At 42.8% G+C, this 22,601-nt stretch overlaps 1 protein-coding gene and 1 long non-coding RNA gene across 3 annotated transcripts in view; one reads left to right on the forward strand and one right to left on the reverse strand.

Annotated features, from left to right (window-relative positions):
* QSER1 (glutamine and serine rich 1) overlaps positions 1-20,145 on the reverse strand; it is a 44,408-nt gene extending 24,263 nt beyond the window's left edge. The window contains exons 1-3 of the mRNA XM_066320490.1: positions 19,926-20,145; positions 3,489-3,598; positions 2,107-2,271 (exon numbers count right to left, since the gene is read on the reverse strand). Coding sequence (XP_066176587.1) covers positions 2,107-2,271; positions 3,489-3,598; positions 19,926-20,041 — 391 coding nt within the window. The 5' untranslated portion in view covers positions 20,042-20,145. The remainder of the gene's footprint in view (positions 1-2,106; positions 2,272-3,488; positions 3,599-19,925) is intronic.
* Positions 19,436-22,489, forward strand: LOC136362177 (uncharacterized). Of its 2 annotated transcripts, none has more exons than XR_010743751.1 (2): positions 19,436-19,470; positions 21,517-22,489. It is a non-coding gene; the product is annotated as an uncharacterized lncRNA (long non-coding RNA). The 2 variants fall into 2 exon arrangements; XR_010743750.1 differs by lacking the exon at positions 19,436-19,470 and adding an exon at positions 20,223-20,412.
* The last annotated feature ends 112 nt before the right edge of the window (positions 22,490-22,601 follow it).

Below are 22,601 nucleotides of genomic sequence, written 5' to 3' on the forward strand. Positions count from 1 at the left end.
GCTGATTGCAACTTAATCATACAATTGCTTTTGAAGTTTCAGGTGAAGCTGAGAAATAAATTCTTTGTTTCTCCCTTTCAGAGCAAGACAAACTGATATGAAGAGATGTGATAGTGAAGGAATGCCAAGGTATTTTTCCTTAGTCAACAATAAGGTCTTTCTGAGTAGAAAGCATAACCAGTGCTTTAATGCATTCCCCCACCCCCCCATTCTAAAAAACTGCAACATCATTTACAACTGGGTTCTCTTTTACCGATCCCTACTGCTAACACAAAAGAAGGACCATCCGGAAGCATAAAAGGAAGAATTTAAACCTGTTTTCACTGCAGATGTTAATTTCTAACCTAACCTGCTTTTTACCTTTCTCTTCCATAAATCAAAACCTTTCCAAATACATCCATAACTTCTTAAATCAGACAAGAGCCAGTCACAGGAGCACTACTGTGGCAGAACTGCTGGGCTTTATATTGTAGTATTTGTTCAGGAGCAGACAAAAGGTATGGCAAAGGTACTAAGTAGCATGCACGGACACACCCTCACTACCCTGAGAAATCAGAACACTCATAACTTAACCCACAGATCAAAGGAACACTTGGAAGGACAAATAAAACAAGCACAATGTTCTTCTTTATTTCCCCAAAATCAGCAGTTGCAGAGTTTGGAGAAAACCTCAGTTTAAGAAACCCTTCTAAAGAAAAGGTCACCTTGCAGAGTGAAGAGATCTTGCTTTTCCTCATCAGAAAAGTCTGCAGAAGACAAAGCTCTCAAGAGACACTTGGGAGGATCAAGGGTTACAGAAAAGCAGCAGAAGTATCAAAGGACAACAGAAAGCTAAGAGAACTGGTAATACTGAAAAATGGGCTTACTGATGAGCTCTTAGTAATGAGTACTGAGAAGTCTCTCAATCACTGGTACCAACATCAAACCCGACCCAAAGCATGTCTCCCCAGTCTTCACAATTCACTGTTAGGCAGGCTGCAATGGAGAAAATGCTAGGACGAAGAGAAAAAAAAGATTTCTTCCCAGCTGACATTCTGTTGTGAGGATGGGTCATCATAACTCTACACTTGATTTATATTAAGATTGTCTGCCAGATTACCAGTGTGCATCTTCATCTGTGCTCCCACATATCTGCTTTTGTCAATAGTGAGTTAAAAGCCACAGTCTCTATTCTCAACTTTTTGAGCAGCTCTTCACAGAATGCAGCTGCACATTACCCTTAAGAGAACAAGTGCAAACTGTCAACAAAAGGACTGTTCCACTCTTGCTACCTTATGCCTCCTCCCCAAATCAGAACAGCAATCATGCAGCTGCACTGAGACACAGATCAGCCTGCTGATACAGAGGAAAACCATCCCACCAAAGGAAAAAAGCCACTCAAACATTTTCTGCCAGATCAGTGAATAGATCCAATTCACTGCACAGCTGCACAATCACTCCATAAGATTAACCAGAACTTGAAGCTACCCACAGATGCTGTAGCAACGCTTATCTTGGTGTGACTGTCTACAGCAAGCTCAAAATCTGCAGTTTCCTGCTCTGCACAGAAGGCTTGACAGATGGGGGAGGTTTGTGGAAGGCAGTCAGTCTGCCAAAAGAGATGGCACGTTTGTTTAGTTGTAAATTAGATCCCTTACTTCTATGTCACATGCACCTCAGACCTCCTTTTTGAGAATACCTTGCTCATTACTTCTGTGTACAAAGGGGCCAAAGCTGCCCATAGACTTTTAGTAGTAATAACACAGAAGAACTACTATAGGGAACAGAATTTGAGAGTGAAAGATGCCCTAGAAGGTACAGGTAGAGTGCCTGAAAATGCTTATAGTGATAGTAAGACTAATTCCAAACAAAGCTGGGAAAATAAATTTGACTTGTCAGACAAAATAATACCCTATGCATCTAAATTCTTTCTGAAGAACCAGAACTTCTGCTCATATAAATCTTATGATAACATCATTTCATTGATTCAAATATTTTTAAATATTGAAACGTAAAAGAGGTAGAAAACATGCAGCTTTTTCAATCAGTCAGAATATTTTTGTTTCAAAGCCTCCCAAACATTCAATATAACAACGACAAAACTTTACTTCAAGAGAAAATTTTCACCTGTCTGCCAGGAAGGAGCCCTGAATTGTGGTAAAAGGGTAGATCCTGAAGAGACTGCCTGAGCAGTACGAGACTCAATAGCAGAGAGAAAATTCATAACTGAAGAAGTTTCCTTAGTGTTACCTCCAGCACTGTGCATACTGGTATCAAATATTCCTGAAAGACCTAGAGGATAGTGGAGGGAAATGAAAAAAAGCAGATAATTCAGATGAACTTCAAAGAAGCAAAATCAAATAACAAAGATATATGTTCATAATTCACTAAAAGACCCCACTCTATGAAACATTAGCAATGTAAAGCATATTGATTTTTCTGTGCTTAACTGTTATGCAGTGTTGTAACAGTAAATTGGAACTTCAGCATACATTTTAAACTCTATTATTAAATGTATGTCAAATATGATGCTTATAACAGTATTTAGGTACACCAGTAAAATGTTTCCCTTATCTGAATATCCACTGTTCTATTTTCACCTGGTTAAACATTCAGAATTCCTCCTGAAACGTGTTCAACTTTTCTATATCCAGTTTCTCCCTTTTAGGCAGCTTATGGAAGTTTGGACATCATCTATAGGACTGGCACAAGAAAAGGGGTTTTGGTTGCATTCCCTGTTTCAACAATCCCATTTATATGTTTCCCATTGCTCAGACCTTTCAATAGCAGGGGGCTCAATGGGAAGCACTGGTGAGATCCAGAGGTGTGACTCAAGACTGCAATTCCAGCCCTCCATCATCTTGATCAAGGACCTGGCCTAGAGACTACAGACTCCAGTCAGCACATGAGCTCACACACCTTTCTTTGGAAACTGCCTTGCAAAGTGAGCACGAAGAGGTCAAGCCCATCTTCTGATTCAGTGAGGGGCTATCAGGATCAGACTCCAATGCAGATGTAACACAGCCTAAGCCACTGCTACATTTTAAATGAATTTTAACTCTTGCTCAGCAGGATCTCCGTGCGCACAAAAAGCGCCACCAGCAGCGTGGTCCAGCACAGGTCACTCGTGCTGTTTGCTTTAGTCTGGAGGTGCTGGCAGCATTTCTGCCACTGGCTTGGAGGGACATGACATTTGGCCCTTATGCATAGGCCAAATCCTGAAAAGCTGGATTTTTAAAGAGCAAGTGCAGCTTTTTTTGAAAACAAGATACCAAGCATAACCTGCTTTTATATTTTCCTTTCCACTTCTGACATTTTGATAAAAGGTAACAACCATTAACTTTCTGCTACACACTCAGCTTTCCTAATGCCAGTTGCCAGCACTTACATGACAAACGTCTTTTGAGTATAAAATTCATTGACTTTAATCTAAATTACATAACAGTTGGTTTGTTTTTCTTTTTCCTCTGTAGCTATTTAAGCAGCATTCTCGTGCAATGGACAGTTACCAGCAGGATGTTGCGTAGTTGAGTATCCAGGAAGCTGATGAGAAGCTGTGTATGTCTGTCTGTGAAGGTCTGTTTCTGAATGTGATGAATGTCCTCCTCCATAGCTTAAGCTAAGGAAGAAATTAAACATTATTAACAAAATGTGCAGCTAGAGAAACAAAGAACAATTATGAAATTTCGATCACAAGCCAAAAAGTTAAAGAAATACAGGAAAACAAAAGCCCAAGATCAGACAGATCTAGTTCTGCTACGCTATCACAAAAAATGTTAAGCAGATAAAAAGAGTACTATTGAAACCTAAAAAGTCAAAGGGTGGGGGAAAATCTTAAAAAAAATCAAAGCTGGTTACAGAAAAGTTTATGAAGGACTAGGTCAGACAGACAGAGTTCAATTGCAAGAAACATTCACTGGACACTTTTTGTAATGATTTACTGATACAGAGTCTGCAAAGCAGATAACTATGGATACATGCCCACTTTAACATTTACATTTTTAAATTCCATTAAAACTTACAGGACCTCATTTAATTCAAAGGCTGAAACGACTAGGAAGCTGAAGCAGCAACTGTTTTTAAAAAGATTTTGGTACTTTCAGTACAATTTAATAAAATTGACAATGAAAGAACTGCCAAGTGACAAATCCATCTTCAGACCTCCTAGCATTAAATGCAAGTTAATGATTCACAGCTTTTATTTAACATTTTTAAGTGAGTCACCTAAATTAACATGATGTTGCAATCAGGCTTAATGGAAGCAAACTGAAAATATATATTGTCTGGGTCCATGCAAAACCAATAATGCAGAATAGAAATAAATGCAATCTAAATATCAAGCAACCTTAGGAACTTGCCAAAAGCCCTAATGATTTCCAGTTTAAAAAGCAGAAACAAGAGGGGGAAGCAAAACAAAATCCCCACACTTTCAAGCTTCCCCAGACTTGGCTGTGTATAGCACCTGTTAAATGGGAAAAAAAAATTAAGGCCAGCACAATCGAGTAACCATTTATCTTCTTTTCTTGACTTTTGGACACTAAGTTTATGGGTAGCCGATACTCACTCCAGTACACAAGTGAGATTGCTTTAATTTCAAAATTCAAGTGTAAACAAATGCCAAAACAACCCAAACAACAAAACCCACAACCCTCCCTGCTGCCTGCTGTAAGGGAGCCTTCCCTTATCTTTCATCCCCAGGGATGAGGGGCAGTCACTCTGCATAAGGAAAAATTGAACTCTCGGTGCCAGGAATCATGACATCATGGGAAACTTTTATAGAAGACACCAAATAATATAAAAACTGGCAACATCACTGGGCTTGCTCCGTTTTCATTAAGATGATGAGAGGAGTCAGACGAGCCTCTTAGAGCATTGTGACCTGCACACATCATGAACCAGCAAGAGCCTGTCTGTGCAGGACTTTCCTGCCTGAGATGCACTATCAGGGGATGCATTTTCCACTTCAGCAATGCTCTAGAGTCAGCACGCCAGGCTACAGCACTAGCCTAAAGAATGAACCAAAATCCTTTGAAAAAACAAAGAACTTTGGCTACTGCTTTTCTCAGTTGTGCTCATTGTCTAGCACTTTAACACCTTTCACAGCAATAATTGCAATTTAGAGAATTGCCAAACCTAAATTCAGAGTCAGCAGATCCCTGTGCTTCTGCTGCAGAGGACAGATCTTTGTGCAGTTCAACACTATGCATCAGCAACTGATTCCTATTATATGCTGACTGAAATCTAACTATTTGTATCACTGCTAAGGACAACTGGCAGACATGATTGCACGACACTGTAGGTTATTTTTTCTATTTACAGCATTAAACATTTTCTATTATTTCCAGGAAGAAAAAAAAAAACAACCCAAACTGCAACAGTGTTCTGCACATCAAACATTACACAAGTAATAAAGCCCATTGAAATGCAAGTATTTTCACAAGAAAAATTGTGAAGTTAAGGTAGTCTGGGGCTTTTGAACAAACTTGCATAGCTAAAAAAACCCAAAAGCCCAAACATAGAACTTCAGAGACTTTGACGCTTTCTTCAGGTCTTTTTAATAAATAAAAAAGCACTACATGAGAAAGCCAGTTTCTAAACTGAAGCATGGCAGCACATGCATTGTTGGCAAGAATTACCTTTGCTCACAAAAATGCTGAGCTTGTGAAAACTTTCCTGCAACAGCAACAGCTTGTATTTAGGTTTTCTTGCAAGTTTACTTAAAGTTTTCACCTATATAAAAATATGTGGTGCTGACTTCTCTTTCACACACACTTTAAAGGCAAATTCTAAAGTTCTACAGCAGCACAGCTTCCTTTTCCCATTTGGTATTTTCAGGCTGAGAGGCACTTTGGTGATGCTCCAGGGAACAGGGGCTACACTTGGCAGCAAAACCTCTTCCAGATGAGGCAAGACCCCCAAACCCACTACAGTATATCAGGCAGTGTCACCTCATCCCTCTTCCTTAATTGTAAAAGCAAAAGGCCATCAGTAAAAAGTGGATGAACTTTTATTAATCACCTGAAATTTTTGGAAATTAAACATTCGCTGTGAGGGAGTTTTTTGTTTGTTTGGGGTTTTATTATTTGTTTGTTTTATTTCAGATTTCTATTTGTTGAAACATTCGCTGTGAGGGAGTTTTTTGTTTGTTTGGGGTTTTATTATTTGTTTGGTTTATTTCAGATTTCTATTTGTTGCTCAGTGAAGACTGTGATTAATTTCCCCCCTCTGCACTCCTCTACAAGAAACACCTTCTTTTGTAAAGGGCAGGTACAGTCCACACAATACCACACAAGACAGCCAAACACACAAACCTGCAGACCAGAGGCAGAATGCTCTGGAAGATAAAAGCAACTTGTAAAACAAACCTGGACAAAGACTTTGTGGCAAGGAAGGAGCTAGAATTAGCACTGGGATACAAAAGAACCTCTAGACTTCAGCCCTCAGAAACACTGTTAATTACTAGAACCTCAAAATTCTAGTAACAATGGGCATCTTAGAACACTAAAGTGTATGATGGTGCTTTTTTTAATATACAAACTCCCAGCTCATAGCTAATGCAACCGCAACCTCAAAAATGAATCTGTCTTTCAATAAAAAACATTGCATTTATTTGAGCAGTTAATTGTTTATTGTATAATTACTGCTTGCTGGAATGTAGATTCTTATCTCAAAAAGCCTTGCATATATGCCTTCAGTTTACATAAGCTTATCCTAAACAAGCACGGCAATCTGAGAGATTACTGCCTTAGGGTTTCTTTTTATAAAATTTAACTTTTAAACAGATGAACTCACACAGCATGTAATTCACATATCAAAAATACATCCAGCATGGCAAACACCCTTCTGGCTACCAAGCTCTGTGTGCTCTTGTTTGGAAGTTTGTTACAATTGTCTGAGTTTTTATTTGCACTGAAATGTCAGATAAGTTTCTGAAGAAACATTCCCATTACTCGGTACTTTGTTATGCACTGTTCCAAAAAGCACTCAGCCCTTATCACTGATTATCACAGTGTTTTCCCACTTCCACTGTCATAAAGAACTGCACAATGGAGTGATTACTGCGAGGAAATAATATTAATTTGACACATGAATTTTGAAAATAGTTCCCCCTGAAGTATTTTTCATTGAAAAGATACATTTGATTTTAGAGTAATATTTAAGAGATACCCTGTAAAGAGTTATTATTTGTCATTGCTGTAATAATGCAATCAAAAAATGCATATGACAATGGAAGTGAAATGACTTGAGTATTAATCTGACTTTTTTCAGGTGCCTCAGTTGGGCTAATAGAAGATTTTTACTTCTCAAGGAAAATTGCTGGAAGAAAACTGTAAAGTCATTGCACTTCATTGTTACTAAAATCCCTCAGCCTTGATTTACAACTCCTTCTTGTTTGCCCAGTTTAAGTCTGTCAGCAATCGACCCTTCACACATCTGTTTGCATTGCTATTCTCACGATCATTTCTTTTCAAAGCATTCTTCAACCCAATGGTTTCATACAAACTCAGGTCTCCATCTGCAAAAGGTTATCGAGTCCCGTTGCACTCACCACCCTCTTCACTTGCCAAGACAATTATCAGGTTTATGCTTCACACAAGTGAGGGATGCATTTCACAACTTCAAACTCAGATGGAAGTGTCATTTTTACACACAAACAAAATTCAGCCGCAATAAACACTGGAAATACAAGTAATTTTATTTCTTTTACTTTTTTCAAATAACTTTGCTCTCCAAAGCATCCATACAGAATAAAACACACCAACAGAAAACAAGCACTTTACATAAGCACCTTGATCCCCTTTCCATGTAATGATACTACTTTTACTTCAAGTAAACTTTTTTCATCTTTCTACTTTATTTTCTAGGTAAATCTTCATTCCAGCTTAGCAATTCTTCAAGTTTTTGATTGATTATTTTGCATTTGGTGTTTTCTGAGGGAGAGGCAGGGTGTTTGGGTTATGTTTGGTTTAGTAACAGCAATCATTCAAGTAGTAGGGAAGCTCACAATACTTACATGGAAAGCCAGAAGCCTTCAGGAGCAAAGGATACTTCTGGGTGCCATCCCCTGTTCTTAGGCACTTATAACTCCTGCCTCTCATAGAAAGGAAAATTGCTACAGAAACCTGCACAGTAAATCACGGAGCATTCAAACGGTGTGGGCTGAAGTGAAACTGGACAAGACAATGGGTGCACAGGAAACTCCTGGCTCCAGGAGACCCCAGAGGTGCTCCCAGCACCCTGAGAAGAGAACTCAGTGCCCCCAGCCCCGGGGTCCTGCACAGGCTGACAAGGCTGAGACCAAAACAACCAAGCCCAGACAACAAAAGCCAACAACCCAGCGTGCACACAAGGCATCAGATTTGAGGCAGACCAGGAAATTTGATCTCATTTTTGTCTGCCCGTTCTGCCTTACTGAAAACAAGAGCTCCTGTGAGAAGATGACTCGGCACAGCCTCTTTCTAATTAAATCACCATAAAGGAGATTAAAAAGAACAGCGATAGGCTCGCACTGGCAAGAAAACACCTTTAAACTCCAACTTTGCATTTTATCTTAGTTGAGATATATGTGAAATAGGGGAAGTATCACTCAAGTTTCCCTCTTTATCCCAGAGCCCAGACACTTGGCAAAGGAGTCTCTTGCCAACCAGTTACTCAGCTGTGCTATAGCAAATTCCACCCAGAGACAGAAAGCAAAGTCATAAAACCGACAAATGCACTTCTAAACATTAAAAATGTCATCCTAAATATAAGCTATAGAAACTGACATGCAGCTTACATCTCTTTTTGTCCACTGTATTTGATTTCAGATGTGTCAAAATGCAGTTCCAGGTTGTATTAGTGGCTGGCAAGTACGTAGTTAGGATTGCTTTAATATTAGATACAACACTTATTACTTCCCTTAAATACTTATCTTCGTTATTTTGCCTTTACTCAAACATCTCATGGAGAAAGAATAGAAGAGTATGACTCGAAAACATGGCTTGAATTTAATACAGATGAAATAGAGGGTAAATGCCCACTCAGCTGCCCATTGTAACAGCGAGAGTTCCCTGTTTGCTACAGTCAAACAAGAATGTGATTCAGTATCTAGGGGTTACCTGCAGCTCAGAACAAAATTCAAATTTAACAGCAATGTTACAGGTAGATGACTTCAACCCAGAAATGGGTTTAATCTTGTATTTAAAAAAAAGCCATGATCCTAAGAAGCAGAGAAGGGAGTCGCCCAGGAATAAAGTTGCTATGTAAACGAGCTCAATATCATTAGTAACATCAAGTCACTCCCATCCAACACATTTCTGGAAGTTTAAAAGCACAGAAAGCCCTTAAAGACAACAGAAAACAGAAACAAATAATGTTTTAGAAATTAATTCCAATGGAAAACAAATGCCTTCTCAGCCCAGAAACTCATTTGAGTGCAAAATATTTTTAAAATGTATACAATATGTGATTTTTCACTTCTGTTTCCCAGCCACAGACATACTAGGGGAGGGGGAAGACAGTGCAAGCACAAATTTGGGTTGAAGCCTGAATATGTTGGCAGGTTCAAGAAAAATAGGAAACCAGCCTACTCCCTGCATCTAATTCCCTTGATCCTCTCATTAGATCATACAAGACAAGACAAACCTTAACATTGTGTTTGCACGAAGAGAAAGAATATCTAACAATCCAGAAGAGTTGCAGTGTCCATGTGTCCTGGGGTGACTTTATGATGTTGAATTGTATCCTCACTCATCTGTTCAGCCCAGAAATAAGTTTTGAGCCTTTAAACCTAGATCCAGGAGTGAAAGGGGGGAGAAGGAAAATGGGTGGAATTTCTTCAGGGCTGAATTTAAAACACAGAGATGGTCTGCACACAGATATGTTTGCCCCACAGTATAAGAAACAAAAGGGAAACAAAAACGCTACTTGAAAAATAAAGTTCACGGCTGAAAAAATCAAAAGAAAATCATCTTTAAAACTAATACCTCAAGGTACATAATGCATTCTTTTAAGAACAGCATACACCTTTAGCATTTGCCTAGCCTGTTCTTTGACTACAGCAAGAAAAAAACAGATGTCAATATTTTTAAGTATTATTAACATTTTTCTTCAAGACAGATGACTTTTGGAAAGATGGAAAATACAGAATGAGACTCCAGTACTGAGTCAGTAAACCACAGAGGAATAGCATTTTACTGACAAGCCCCACTGTTGTTGGTTATGGCACATTCTCCCTTTTAATGCAATGACACACTACATACCCAGTGTAGAATAAATCCCATCCTAACACACCAAAGGCAATCGCCCTCCATTCTTTCATTAAAAATGAAGCTATAATGTTAATTTCCCCCTTCAATTCAAAGGCAGAGCCACCAAGAGCATGGCTGAGACTGCCACAATGTGGGCCAAGGATTGCCTGGAGGTGCTTGTGAGAGGAAACACTCATCACTTCCTCGCTTTCTAGGAGCAGAGATAAGGAGCTTCTAAGAAATAGATTTTGAGGTGGAAAATTACATGCAGGGAGCTGCCTCAATAAGCAAAAGTTCATGCTGTTCCTGTGATTCTTCACCTGAATACATATCACATCTTAAGGGAATAAAGAGATTTTATGACACAAAAGGTCCATCTCCCTTTTATTCCCATGTTAATGTGTCTGAACTCCTTAGGCTTGATCCTTTCAAAACTGAAAAACAAGAAAGCCAAAATAGTCTTACTAGGACTTCAATACCTCAGTGCAAGTGCTGGCTTGTCTGATTAAGTAACCTGTGGAGTTCTTAACAACAAAGACAGTATAAATCTGTTTGCAAAAAATCAGTTAAATTCTGTCTTGAAAACATGTACATGAAAACTAATATCCAGATAAAAATAATCTATTTATAAACTTCAACTTCAGTTACTACTAAGGGACTCGACAAACTACTTTGTGTTATTTTTTAATGCATGCAACCTAAAGCAGTTGTCTTTATGAGGTTATTTATGGCTGAAATGCAGTACATTTAACAAAATAATTTTCTCTTTTTTTAAATCACAACTGGTAAATTTGGAACAGCTTCTCTTGGCTTTGACAAAAAAACTTTGTAACTCAACCAAAACAACTTTCTAACAGAAATTTTGCAGCTTACAAAAAAGAAACTAAAATTAAGCTACTCTACTATGTCAGTCTAGAGCTCCTGATGCATGTTTTAAGATTTCAGGGGCTGGAAAGGAGTTTTCAGTGCTTTCCAGCTCTGAATATTTAAGACTAACTTTGATGCCCTTATTAACACAGTATCATTTAAACAGTCACTGTAACACCTTCCTCCCAATTCACATTATAATGCGGTGTCAGAAATAATTTTAAGACATTTGTTTGCCAAGCAGTGTTTTGGGGATTCATACATCCTTCCTGACAGCTTCTACTCAATCAGTGCCTGCAGAAACAGGAGTATCATTATGGTCTGTGTAGCTTCCACCACCACGAGGTCTGCAATCTTATTGCCTTGCCTTTTGAGACACTGGATTATTTTGTCACTATGTTTATTTATCCTCTTCTCTTATCTTCCCTCTATGAAAGAACTTTTGCTTTACCCAGCATAAAGAGAATAGCTGTGATTTTTAAAATTATAAATATTTCTCTCCTAGAGCTTTACTTACAATTTCCAAAGATTTTTTAACAGACAGTAATGGAAATCTAACACTTTTTCCCTGATACGTGATACTATTCTGTTATCAAAAGCGTACTTGGGGCATATTCAAAAATTTTCTCAAGATCATTCCAGTATTTATGGCTGGACACACAGCATAATCCTCTATTACAGCTGAGATACACACAAAAAGGATTCTATTACTTTTCATAACAAAATTTTATTTCAAAATATAAAAATCAGCAGAGCGTTATCTCAAGATGTGGGTTAGCCACATCAGAGCCTTAATAAAACTACAGCTCATTTTACCTACTGAAATGCTTTTCAACCCTCATCCTCCCACAGTTAGTGCAGCATCATATCTTGTGGCAAGCTTGAGTCTCACCTTTAGGGCACTACAGGAATACTTGATATCCCATTTCTTAATAAGCCCTTTATTTTCCATTTATGTGGAAAGGATGATGCTGAAGTTGAGATTTTCATCCCAGAAAGAGGTAAGAATTGTAAATACATGTGTGCTGTCATTGTGTGCTGTCAGTGGGCTCCTTCCATTACCAAAGCTTGAAGCACTTTCCAGTTCCATAACCCAGGAAAGACCTTGTGCTTCAGTCCAGGGAAACAGGGGCACACATAATAACCCACTCTGATTTACTGCCCTTGCCACAGAGTCTCCAATGCTCAGGACTGAAATAAGGCAGTTTCTCAAGGTTTTGTGAAGTTAAAATGTCCCCCTGTGAAGAGCAGTGGCCTCATGGCCCACAGCCACTGGCATAAAATAGGGCCACATCTGAGATAGCACATCCTGCCACCCTACAGCCAAAAATTTAGGGCCATTGGATGGGCTCTAAGCCTCCCAGCATGTCCAGCACAGTGTTTTCACATCCCACAACACACTACAAGGGCTAAGCAGCTCATGTGAGCTCCTTTAGATTCAGAACAAGAGGTACCCCTATGACTAACACCACTTCCATCCCAATTTAGGAGGTGTGCCCCGGAAAGATCTAACACATTAACATCACAGTTCATTATAAAACACAGCAGCAAAGAGTCCTTTATATTAAAGGAAGCATCACAGGGTATTATTAACCAAGTTTATATGGGAAATAGCACAGGTCTTGAATTTAGCTCTTAGACTTCTTCACAAGTGCTCTCCTCATCCTAAAACAGGTATAAATTGACATTTTTAACCTTGTAAAGGGGACCCTGGCTACCATTTCGCTTGTCACAAGTCACTAAGTAGCTGAAAATACCAGATGAACGCAGTTGCTCGTGAATGCTTCAGCCGGAAAACGTGCAGAAAACAGGCTACATGGCATTTACTTTGAGACAGAAAAAACTACACTATATTAAACAAATTCCTCAAATATGCCACAGGTACTGAGTTGAGCTTTCACAATGATCATGCAAATGTCTAAACAAAACCAAATATTAACCAAGGTCAAAACAGCATACACACACACACACACGAACTAAAAAAATACCCTTTAATTGGTGAAAACCCCCGTATTCTCTTAAAAACAATAACAAAACAAAGTTTTTTTGAAGGGGAGAAGATGAAAATCTCATCTCTCTCCAGTGGTGCTGACTATCAGCAAACTCCAGCTCACCAGTGCCAGCAGCTGAAGGTAGTTAACACATGGTTGTGTTCAGAGTAAGGAGGAGTTGGCTTTCTACAATCACTTTGCACAGCAAATGAACAAATGATCAGATTCAAGAAAAACTTATTAGAAATCCTGTTCTTGGCAGACTCGGCAGAACATAATGAAATGGGACGAGCGTTGGGATTGAAGGATTATTCGCTGTCTAGCACTGGAATTTTTGACACGAAGACGAGAGAAAGTAAACAGGATGTGGTGTGAAACACCAAGCTGCCATATTTCTGAGAGGGATTTCCTGGTCAGGAAGAAGGGCAGTGTGGAAGGTGCAGCACAGGCTGGTACACTCAGCGTGGCCCATGGTACGCAGGCGTGTGTGACCCTTTGTCTGGCACGTTCTGGATGACCTAAAGCTCCCAGAACAACTTGCCAGACATCTGGAAATGCTAGACGAAGGGCTGCAGCCCTCCAGCTCTTCTCACACAACACTGCCAGCTGAAAAAGGAGGGATATCTCCAACAAAATCTAGATGTATGACTGCCCCAAGTATAACTCCTTAAGATTATTAAGGAATAAATGCTCCTTAGGATCCTGCTGTGTAAACACTATTACTCTAAGATAAGGATGCCTAAGGGTGCCTTCTTCCTGCTGGGCATAATTGGCTGCACTTTTCCAAGCCCTAAACAAGCAACACAGCTAGGCATGTACAAGGAAGATGAAAAACAAGAAAAGCAATATGGGAAAGCAAAAGCTTGTCTAAACATATGTAGGTTCTTGCTGAATTGTTTTGGAATAAGAAACTTTCAAGTATGCAGAAATCCAGGAATAACATCTCCCTTGCCTCTTTTTGTAGTCCATCATCAGAGAGGTCCTGAGGAGGCTCTAACAAATATAAGTGTCCACTCAGCCTCAGGTCCGTCCAGGGCAATGAAACAGAAGGAGCCATGAACAAATAGAGAGCAGAAGTGAAGTCAAAATCTAAGAAATCTGCCCAGTGAGACAAGTAAACGTAGTACTTAATAACCATGCACTCTGTCTTCTCTGAAAGCATTTCTCTTTGCTTAAAAATTTGAAGCATTTTCTTTTCTCTGCCACTTGCATGGTACAGCAAGAAACGCTGTGCTGGAAAGGCTGAATGCTGCATGCCGCTCGAAGTTATTTTTGTCACAGTTAAAGCTGCCGAGGAAAGTCTGAAGTGAGACTATTAATGTACTGCCTTTTAACTGCTTTTTGTTTTGGTTCGTCTTTTCTTTGTTTAATGTATGGAATAGGCACTCACCATGCAAAGTAACTTCTTGACATGCAAATTTGTGAAAGCTTTGACAAACTACAACAGACAAAGATATCCATGCAAAATACACCTACTCTACAAGAGCCCTAGTATTGTTTAGAATTAACACAGTTCAGACATAGGTGCTGTTTTCCTGACAGGAACAAAGATTTTTCTAAAAACAGCCTCCTTCCTATGACACCATTATGCCAGAATCAGCAGCAACTCCAAGAAAAAAAATAAAAGGTGGGCAAAAGTACAGAAGAAACAAGGTGAAAAGGTTGCTCTCTGTTGGTATAAGGTAAACACACCTATGTTTAAAGTTAACAGGATGAAAGGCAAAACACACACACAGGACTGAAACACTTTTTGCATAAGTGGTGGAATACACCTCCCCTTTCCTGCAGAACAATGAATTCTGTACCCTGTGTTGAAGATGCTGGCTCCATGGGAAAGGGCTCACATCTGAAATATCACTGTAGGTGATCTCAAGAGAGATCTGGCACCCAGCTAACACAGACACCTAGCAAGTGCTCCTGGCAGGGAAGCAGGCAGCACAATTTGTGTGGGATGTTCATCGAAGACTCTGACATGGCAAGACTGAGCCCATCTAAACCCTGTCCAGAACCACTGGGAAGAATCACTCCTTAGAGCTCTGCTCCCTGCTCATCCCCAGGTGCCACCTCTGGGTTCCAGTCTGACAGCACAGCTATCCAGCTCAAGCTGTTCACTGTTTTGGCCAGGAGAGTTTTCTCATGGATTAACAAATGACACCAGCTCCCTGTGCAGTTGCACAAACGCCACAGGCCAAGACAAGGGAAGGGGAAGGGAGCCTCTTTCAGCAGCAGCGAGCCTGAGCAGCCAGTTCAGCCTTCTCAGGTAACTGCACCCTCAGACTAAGTTTCAGCTCATTCCTTCTCCTAAAAACAATTTTTATCACCACTTCTTACTGCAGCAGAATGACACACACTGCTTGAAATCTTTCACGTAAAGCTGGCATTAAATCTTACACAGGTAAGCAGCATATAAATCCAAACAAGCCTGGCTGGCTCATTTTGAAACTTTAGCCAAGATTTTGCAAGATGACCACACATCTGCACCAGGCAAAAGCTATGGGACACAGAGCAAGAACACATACAGCCTCTGTTCAGTCAATCTTTGACCTTCCCACAGCTGTGATTTCAGGGTGTGCTGAATGCAGGTGAAAAAAAGAAAGAAAGGAAGGCCAATAAAAGCCAGCCAGTAAGGTATCTCCACTATACCATGGACTACCTGTGTTTATTTTGTCTGCATAAATGTTTCAGATATAAGATATGACAGAAAATTTGGTTAAGATTTTAAAAGTGACCTATCTTTCTATAAGTTTGTAAAATTTATTTATTCTTTCTGTGCCTTTTAATTCAAAAATTCTAAGCATATTGCCAGATCATGAGCTTTCCTTTCAACACTTGAAATAATACGCCATAGGGAACTTTTTGTAGGGTGTGTTTAACAACAAACATCGGTTTCACCTCTCAGAACAATTTCATTTGATGAAAGAAAATGTTCTCTGCTTTTCTAAAACACTCTACACTTACAGAGTTCTTATAGCTATGCAAAAATCCATTAGAATTTAAAATTGAGCCTTAACTAAAACACAATTATCATACAGCTGTTACAATAAGCATTAGTTTGACAGCTATGCAAAAATGAGTTAAAATACCCATCATAACCATTTATCACAAAAGTCTCCCATTTATGTAACTTTGTAAGTGAACTATCACAGTAACTACCTCTTTATCTTAGATTAGCTGTTATAGGCCACACTAACATAATGTCAGTGCTATCTATTGTAAAGAACCATATTGAATTAAATTATATAAAATCCCATATGCTTGGGTAGGGCAGAGATGGATACAAACTACCAGGCAGAAAAGAACATCAGAGACCACGGCAATCACCATAAAACTTAAATCAACAGCAAAACAATTGTGATTGACTTACAATCACATGCAGCAGATTTGAGTCTTAAAGCTGTGGTAAAAACAGAACAGGAACAGTGAGATCTTTCCACGAGTAAAAACCCTTCTCTAAATGAAAGCCTAGGAGTACCCCCAAGCCAGAGAAACTCAACCAGAAACCGCATCCATTATCACCTGTCTCGATGTCTCTTCCCAAGCAGTTGCAGAAGTCTCTCACACTATTACAGGTCACCTGTTATCCAAAAACTCAGTAATTCCTGAGCAATAGCAAGTAAGCATGACATACCTCATCTGCTATCCAACAGCTTTTGACAAAAAGAGGGCTCAAGCACAGCGGCAGGATTTTTCTGACACCTACTGTAAAAGGCCAAAAGCAGCAGTGCACTCCTAGAACCACCAGAAATTCCTTCAAGATGCTGACAGGTTGTGCAAGGGCTCTGGGGGTCAGCGATGTGGAGGACAGGAGCACCCCCACAGCCCGTGCTCCAGGGCTGCTGGCGCTGCACTGTCCCAATGAGCAGAGGTGGCTCCTGCTAAGTCAACTCAGTGATCCCAGTGATTTCCATCAGCTTCCATCCCCAGTTCACCATCTTCTGTTCCATGGGAACACTTATGTCACAGCAGGCCCAGTAGCAATGTCCTCATAACACTTCACCACACACTTCCTTTTAGTTGATAAGAGTAGTGCCATTGCACAGACAAAACAGTGCCTGCAAGAAATAGGGAGCAGGATAAAAACCAGATGGCTGAAGGGAAGCGCAGGAAGACAGGAGCAACGCTTGTAGGGAGGAGAAATCATTTTGATGAGCTGAGACTGTGAACACGGCTCTCCACACAAAGGGAACACAGCCTGCCACAGCATAAATATGGAATCTGAATGAAATATTGTTATCTATATCACCCACAGGCTGAACTCTTTTCCAGCAAGTACCAGATGAACACGACACACATTTTTTAATTTAACATCAGGCTAATGCAGCTTCAGCTGTTAAGATGACTACCTGTCAACCACAATCAAAAACACCACTTTGAAAAACGTGACGTGATCTGTAACAGAAGTCAAGGGCATGGACAGCATATTCCTTTACAGTACATCCATACCTTCGTGATTTCCTTCCAGGCTGGTGCAAGCCTTGGCAGTGACAGGAATGACTCTTCCATCCCAATTCCTCAGCAACTCCATGCATACAAAGACAAATGCTATCAGCAATAGAGGAAACCACAAGCACCCAAAGCCCAGACTCCACTTATCACTTCATCCAACATCGTTCAAATCTTTAAATCTGGCCAAAGACCGGGCATATTAATCCTGTTCAGGAGCCAGAAGCCAGTTCAGGAGAGTTTCAAGTACAAAATACGATTTGTAGTATTTTCCCTGCTCTTGGTACAGTTAAAAAAAAAAAAAAGGTTAAATGTTTCAGCCAACATATTTTAAGTGCATCATTTGTCACCATGTATAGAGGTCAGAGATGAAACTTCAAAGAACTAAAACAAGGTCTCCTTCACATTGTTTCCTGAAGCATAGCATAAATATTGCCATATCATACATGGATGCAGTAATACTAATTTGTTTGGTATAGGCAGCAGGCATTGATCTAATGAGCTTCTGCACTGTACTTGTCTTTTGACTTTTCTCCATGCCATTTCTTCTAAAGAATTCCCAAAATGCACATTTAAGACTGTATTAGTATAGCACCTATTGAAAAAATGAAAGCTGTGTTGTAAACCCAGAAGAGTCTTTTGAATATTAAAAAAAAAAAAAACCCCACATCATCAAGCAGTTGTATTTCTCATAAAACCCAAGACAGATCCACTTCTGGTTCTGCACTACCTATTCTTAAACGACCTGGGAAAGCCAAACCTCCCTTATGGAATAGCTGGCATGACCCTCAGGAGATGATGAGAACTGGCAAAAGCAATAGAGAAAGGTCACTGACTTCCACTGAAATCAACATAGCAACATGACCAAAACCAGTTCAGCGATTAGGAAGAAAAATTGGAAAGAATGATACGGAGATCTCACTTTGCCATGCAGGCAGCTCCTCAGAGAAACTGGCTAAAGAGCTTCACGGGGCAAGGGTTTGGCCAAAAAGCTACCTGTCCTTGGAATTCCCTGTGAAACAGGGAATATACAGCCTCACATCCCAGGGAGGTCCTGTGATCTTCTCACTTAACATTGCCTTTATTACCAATTGTCTCAAATGCAACGTGCACAATCCAGGAAGGGTGACAATAACTTAGAGGAAACCTAAAACAAATCTGAGAGAATAACTAAAGTAGAAAAAAAGAAAAAAAAAAAAAAAAAGAAAAAAAGAAAAAAAATCTCTGGTAATAAGCTTCAAAAGATTATGTTCTTTTTTATTAGGAAAAATAAGTAAAGCAAGAAATTAATTAAAATTCGTAAGAATTCATACGCAACACATAATGTGCTGATGAGGCTATAAACAAGACTCAGTGGCCAGAACCTAAAGGTAGTCCCCTTCATATCAGAAATAAAATATAAATCAATCACTTGTACACTTTACTGAGAACTGTGCTGAGTTTTGCCTTACTGGAAGTTTGTAACTACACTTTCTAAAACGTAAGCTCTATTTTCAAACACCGATTGGGGGCGGGGGGGGAAATTCTATGGCCTGCATTATGAAGAGGTCAGACTAGATGATTGCAACAGTCCTTCTGACTTGATAATCTATTAATCTTATCAGACATGTCTGACCACTTTCAGAACCAAGTGCAAAGTCATCTATTAGCGCACCTATTTTGAAGGGATATTTTTAGCCCGAGACTCTCTTTTACCTTTAAACGCCGTCGAGATGGGAACTGCAGATAAATCAAGCTAGAGACATAAAAGGCAGGCGATAACGAAAATCCCATCGCCTAGAGAATACTCGTTTTAGTTGGCAGAGTTACACAATCAAAAGGCAACCCGAAGCCAATGAGATTCTATTTTCCCCGCACTTCCCGAAACTTTGCAGAACTCTCCGTGGGACTGAATCGCCGTAGACGAGTTTTGGCTGAGCGGAGGCTCCGCACGCCCCGGAGCAGCGCTTTGGAGGAGAGAGGTTGGCCAGGCTCAGCGGAGCGCACGGCGGCGGAGAAATGGAAGGGCGCGGGGGATGCTGGCGCGGCCGCCTCCGCCGGCCCGGTGCCCCGGCGGGCAGCATTGTTCGGGCGGGCAGCGCCGGTGCCCGCGGCCCCGCTTCCCTCCGGGAGCCGGCCGGGGACGCGTGAACTCTTGAACCCGCGCCGCAGCCCGACGCGAGCCTCCGGGGCGGGGAGACCGCCCGCCCCGCCGCCGCCGCCGCCGCGGGGACAGCGGGGAGCCCGCGCCGCCGCCCCCCGCCCGCCGGGACGCGGCCTCCGCCGCCCCGCCCGGCCCGGCCCGGCCTCCCCGGGCCCCGCTCGCCCCCCGCCCTGCCCCTGCCCCGCCGCCGGGGCCCCCGCGGCCGCCCTCGGCCAGGCCCCGGCGCGGCCCCCGGCCTTTCCTGCCGCAGCCCCCTCGGCGGACCCTCCTCACCTGGGCTTGAGGCTGCCGGCGCCGCGCTCGTAGGCCCAGGAGGCGGCGGGCGGCGCGGTGCCCGGGGCCAGGGGCTCGGCGAAGCCGGGGGTCGTGGGGTAGTTCCTGTCCATCATCGGGGCCGCGGCCGCGGGGGCTCCGCGGGGGCCCTGCGCGCAGGAGGGCGGCGGGGACCGAGCGGGGCGGGGGGGGAGCGGCGCCTCATCCGGGGCGGGCGGCGCCGCGGCCCCGTGCGGCCCCCTGCGCTCCGCTCCCGCTCAGCGGCGGGCGGCGGGCGGAGCTGCGGGCGGCGGCGGGGGCCGCGCGGCCGCCGGACCCATGTCGGGCTGCGCGTTCCCGGGACGCTCCTCCCCCGCCGGCGCACTGGGGCTCACGGGCTCCGTGTCCGGGGGCAGGGAGGCCGCGGCGGAGGGGCCGCCGGGGCCGCCGGCAGCAGCGCCGGCGGGGGGAGCGGGAGCAGGAGGAGGAGGAGGAAGAGGAGGAGGAGGTCTGTGAGTCGCGGACGGGCGGCCGCGGCCCGAGGGCGAAGCGCGGCGGCGGGAGCGGAGCGTGGCGGGGGGCGGTAGCCGCCACCGGGGCGGGGTGGGGGGGCTGAAGGCGGGGACGGGCGGGGTGGCGGTGTCGGCTGTGGGGGAGGCCGGTTCCTCGGTGAAGTGAAGCGCTGGCGCTTTGTTGGAGGAACCGGGGCGGGGCCATGTTGTTCCCGCGGAGGGGAAGCGCCGCCAGCCGCGGGCTCCGGGGCGGCCGCCGCCGCCAAGATGGAGCCCGACAGCCGCCCCTTTGTACGGCGCTGTGCGCGGCGGCCTCCCCTCCCGCCCCGGCCGTCACCGAGCGCCGACGCCGCTGCCCCCGCCGAGCCGCCGGCTCCTCTCGTATGTGCCCGTGTGTCACAGCTTCCCGAAAGCAGTGCCCGTCAGTAAGTCACTGCAGGGCTGGAGCCTGAACGGGATCGTGTAATGGGATCACAGAGCGCTTTGGATCGGAAGGGGCCTTAAAGATCATCCAGCGCCGTCCTCCCTGCCGCGGGCAGGGGCACCTTCCGCTAGATCGGGTTGCTCAGAGCCCCATCCAACCTGGCCTGGAACACTTCCAGGGATGGAGCGGCCACAATTTCTCTGGGCAGTGTGTTCCAGTGCCTCGCCCTCCTCACGCTAAATAATCTCATTTTAATATCTAATCTAAACCTACTTCCAGTTTAAAGCCGTTACCCCTTGTCGTATCACAGGCCCTTGTAAAAAGTCTTTTCCCAGATTTCTTGTATACGCCAAAAGTCAGCTAGCAAGAGAACAGAGGGAATATCTATTTATTCTTTATTTATTTTTATTTAGTCTAAATTTAAATGGTAAAACTTCGGCGAGGTTCTAGAGGCCTCCTTTAGCGAGGACTGGCTAAAGCAGTTTATTTTTGTTAAGAGCAGTCTAAGCCGCCTGGTTTGTAGACAGTGAATTCCTGTATCTTTTACTGGATGCTTGTTAAAACAAAGAATAAGGGAAAACGGGCACCATCTGCACAGAACAGGGTAGGAGCAAAGGAGACTTCAGCATGGTGCTGCTGCTGCTGGGTGAATTACGGTGTCTTGCTTTCCCTGCAGATTGAAGATAGGCAGGCCGAGATGAGCAGGAGGAATGTGCCTCAGAGGTAAAGATGAGGAATATGCTCTTGAAAAGAGGGTGACTGCACCTGAAGGCATTGCTCAGAAGAGGAAGGTGTATGCTAATGAGCGAGTAAGTCTTTTGAAGATTGAGTTTGTAGCACTCCAGGCAGTGCTGAACCACAGAGTGAAATGAATTCTGTAGTGAAATGCATTTAGAAACTTAGCTACAGCCAATCAGATTAGATGCTAAAAAAAAAAAAAAAAAAAAAGTTACAAAAAGCCTTAACGTTGGAATGAAAAGATGGAGTGATCAGCATTAAATGAGAAAGCAGAAAGGTACAAGCTGAGGTTCTCCTTTTCTCCTGCCTAGTTTCAAGGAGCAGCGGGAAGAACTGCAGCTGTGGATGGGGGCAGGGGGAAGGAACGGTAAGTGTGAAAGTCATCAGCACTGAGGAGTGAAGTCACCCAGAGGCCAGGGCAGAGGGTGGCGGGAGAAGCAGCAGCTCACCAAAGCCAGAAACCAGCAGAGTGAGTTTGCCTTGTGTTTGCATAGGTTAGCACCTGTATTGCTTGCAGCTGGAGGAGGGCATGTGGGGGGTGGGAGACCTTCTTTCCCTGGGAAACGGGAGGGTTCCTGTTTTACATATGAACGAGGCCTGATGACAGAAAATGACTCCAGTTATATGCTAATGCTGAAGCGTTTGCGCTGCTGACACTATTGAAAGTGCCATTTCCAGTGGGGAAGGACCCACAGTTTTTTATTTCCCTGCAGGATCTCCACTAATCTCCATTATATTATTACACTTAGAGCACATTTTTTTCCCTCGAGTGGGGCTGAGAGGAGGGTGATACGTAGAACTGATATGAAATGGCTTTTTCCATCTAGGTGCAGTGTTTGCTTTTCTAGAGTGAACGTGGAGCTTCTTGTCCCAAATTTGGAACGATGTATTAATAAATTGTAAAAAAGCTAGTATCTTGTTTGTTTGGGTTTTTTTTTCCCCTCGAGTTATGACAATGTGAACTGTAAATTATGTTGTTTATTTCCATTACAGAGCTGCTCTAAAGAGAATGTGGGGGTGGCT

The sequence above is a fragment of the Sylvia atricapilla genome, chromosome 6, assembly GCF_009819655.1.
Source record: "Sylvia atricapilla isolate bSylAtr1 chromosome 6, bSylAtr1.pri, whole genome shotgun sequence".
NCBI classification, from domain to species: Eukaryota; Metazoa; Chordata; class Aves; order Passeriformes; family Sylviidae; genus Sylvia; species Sylvia atricapilla.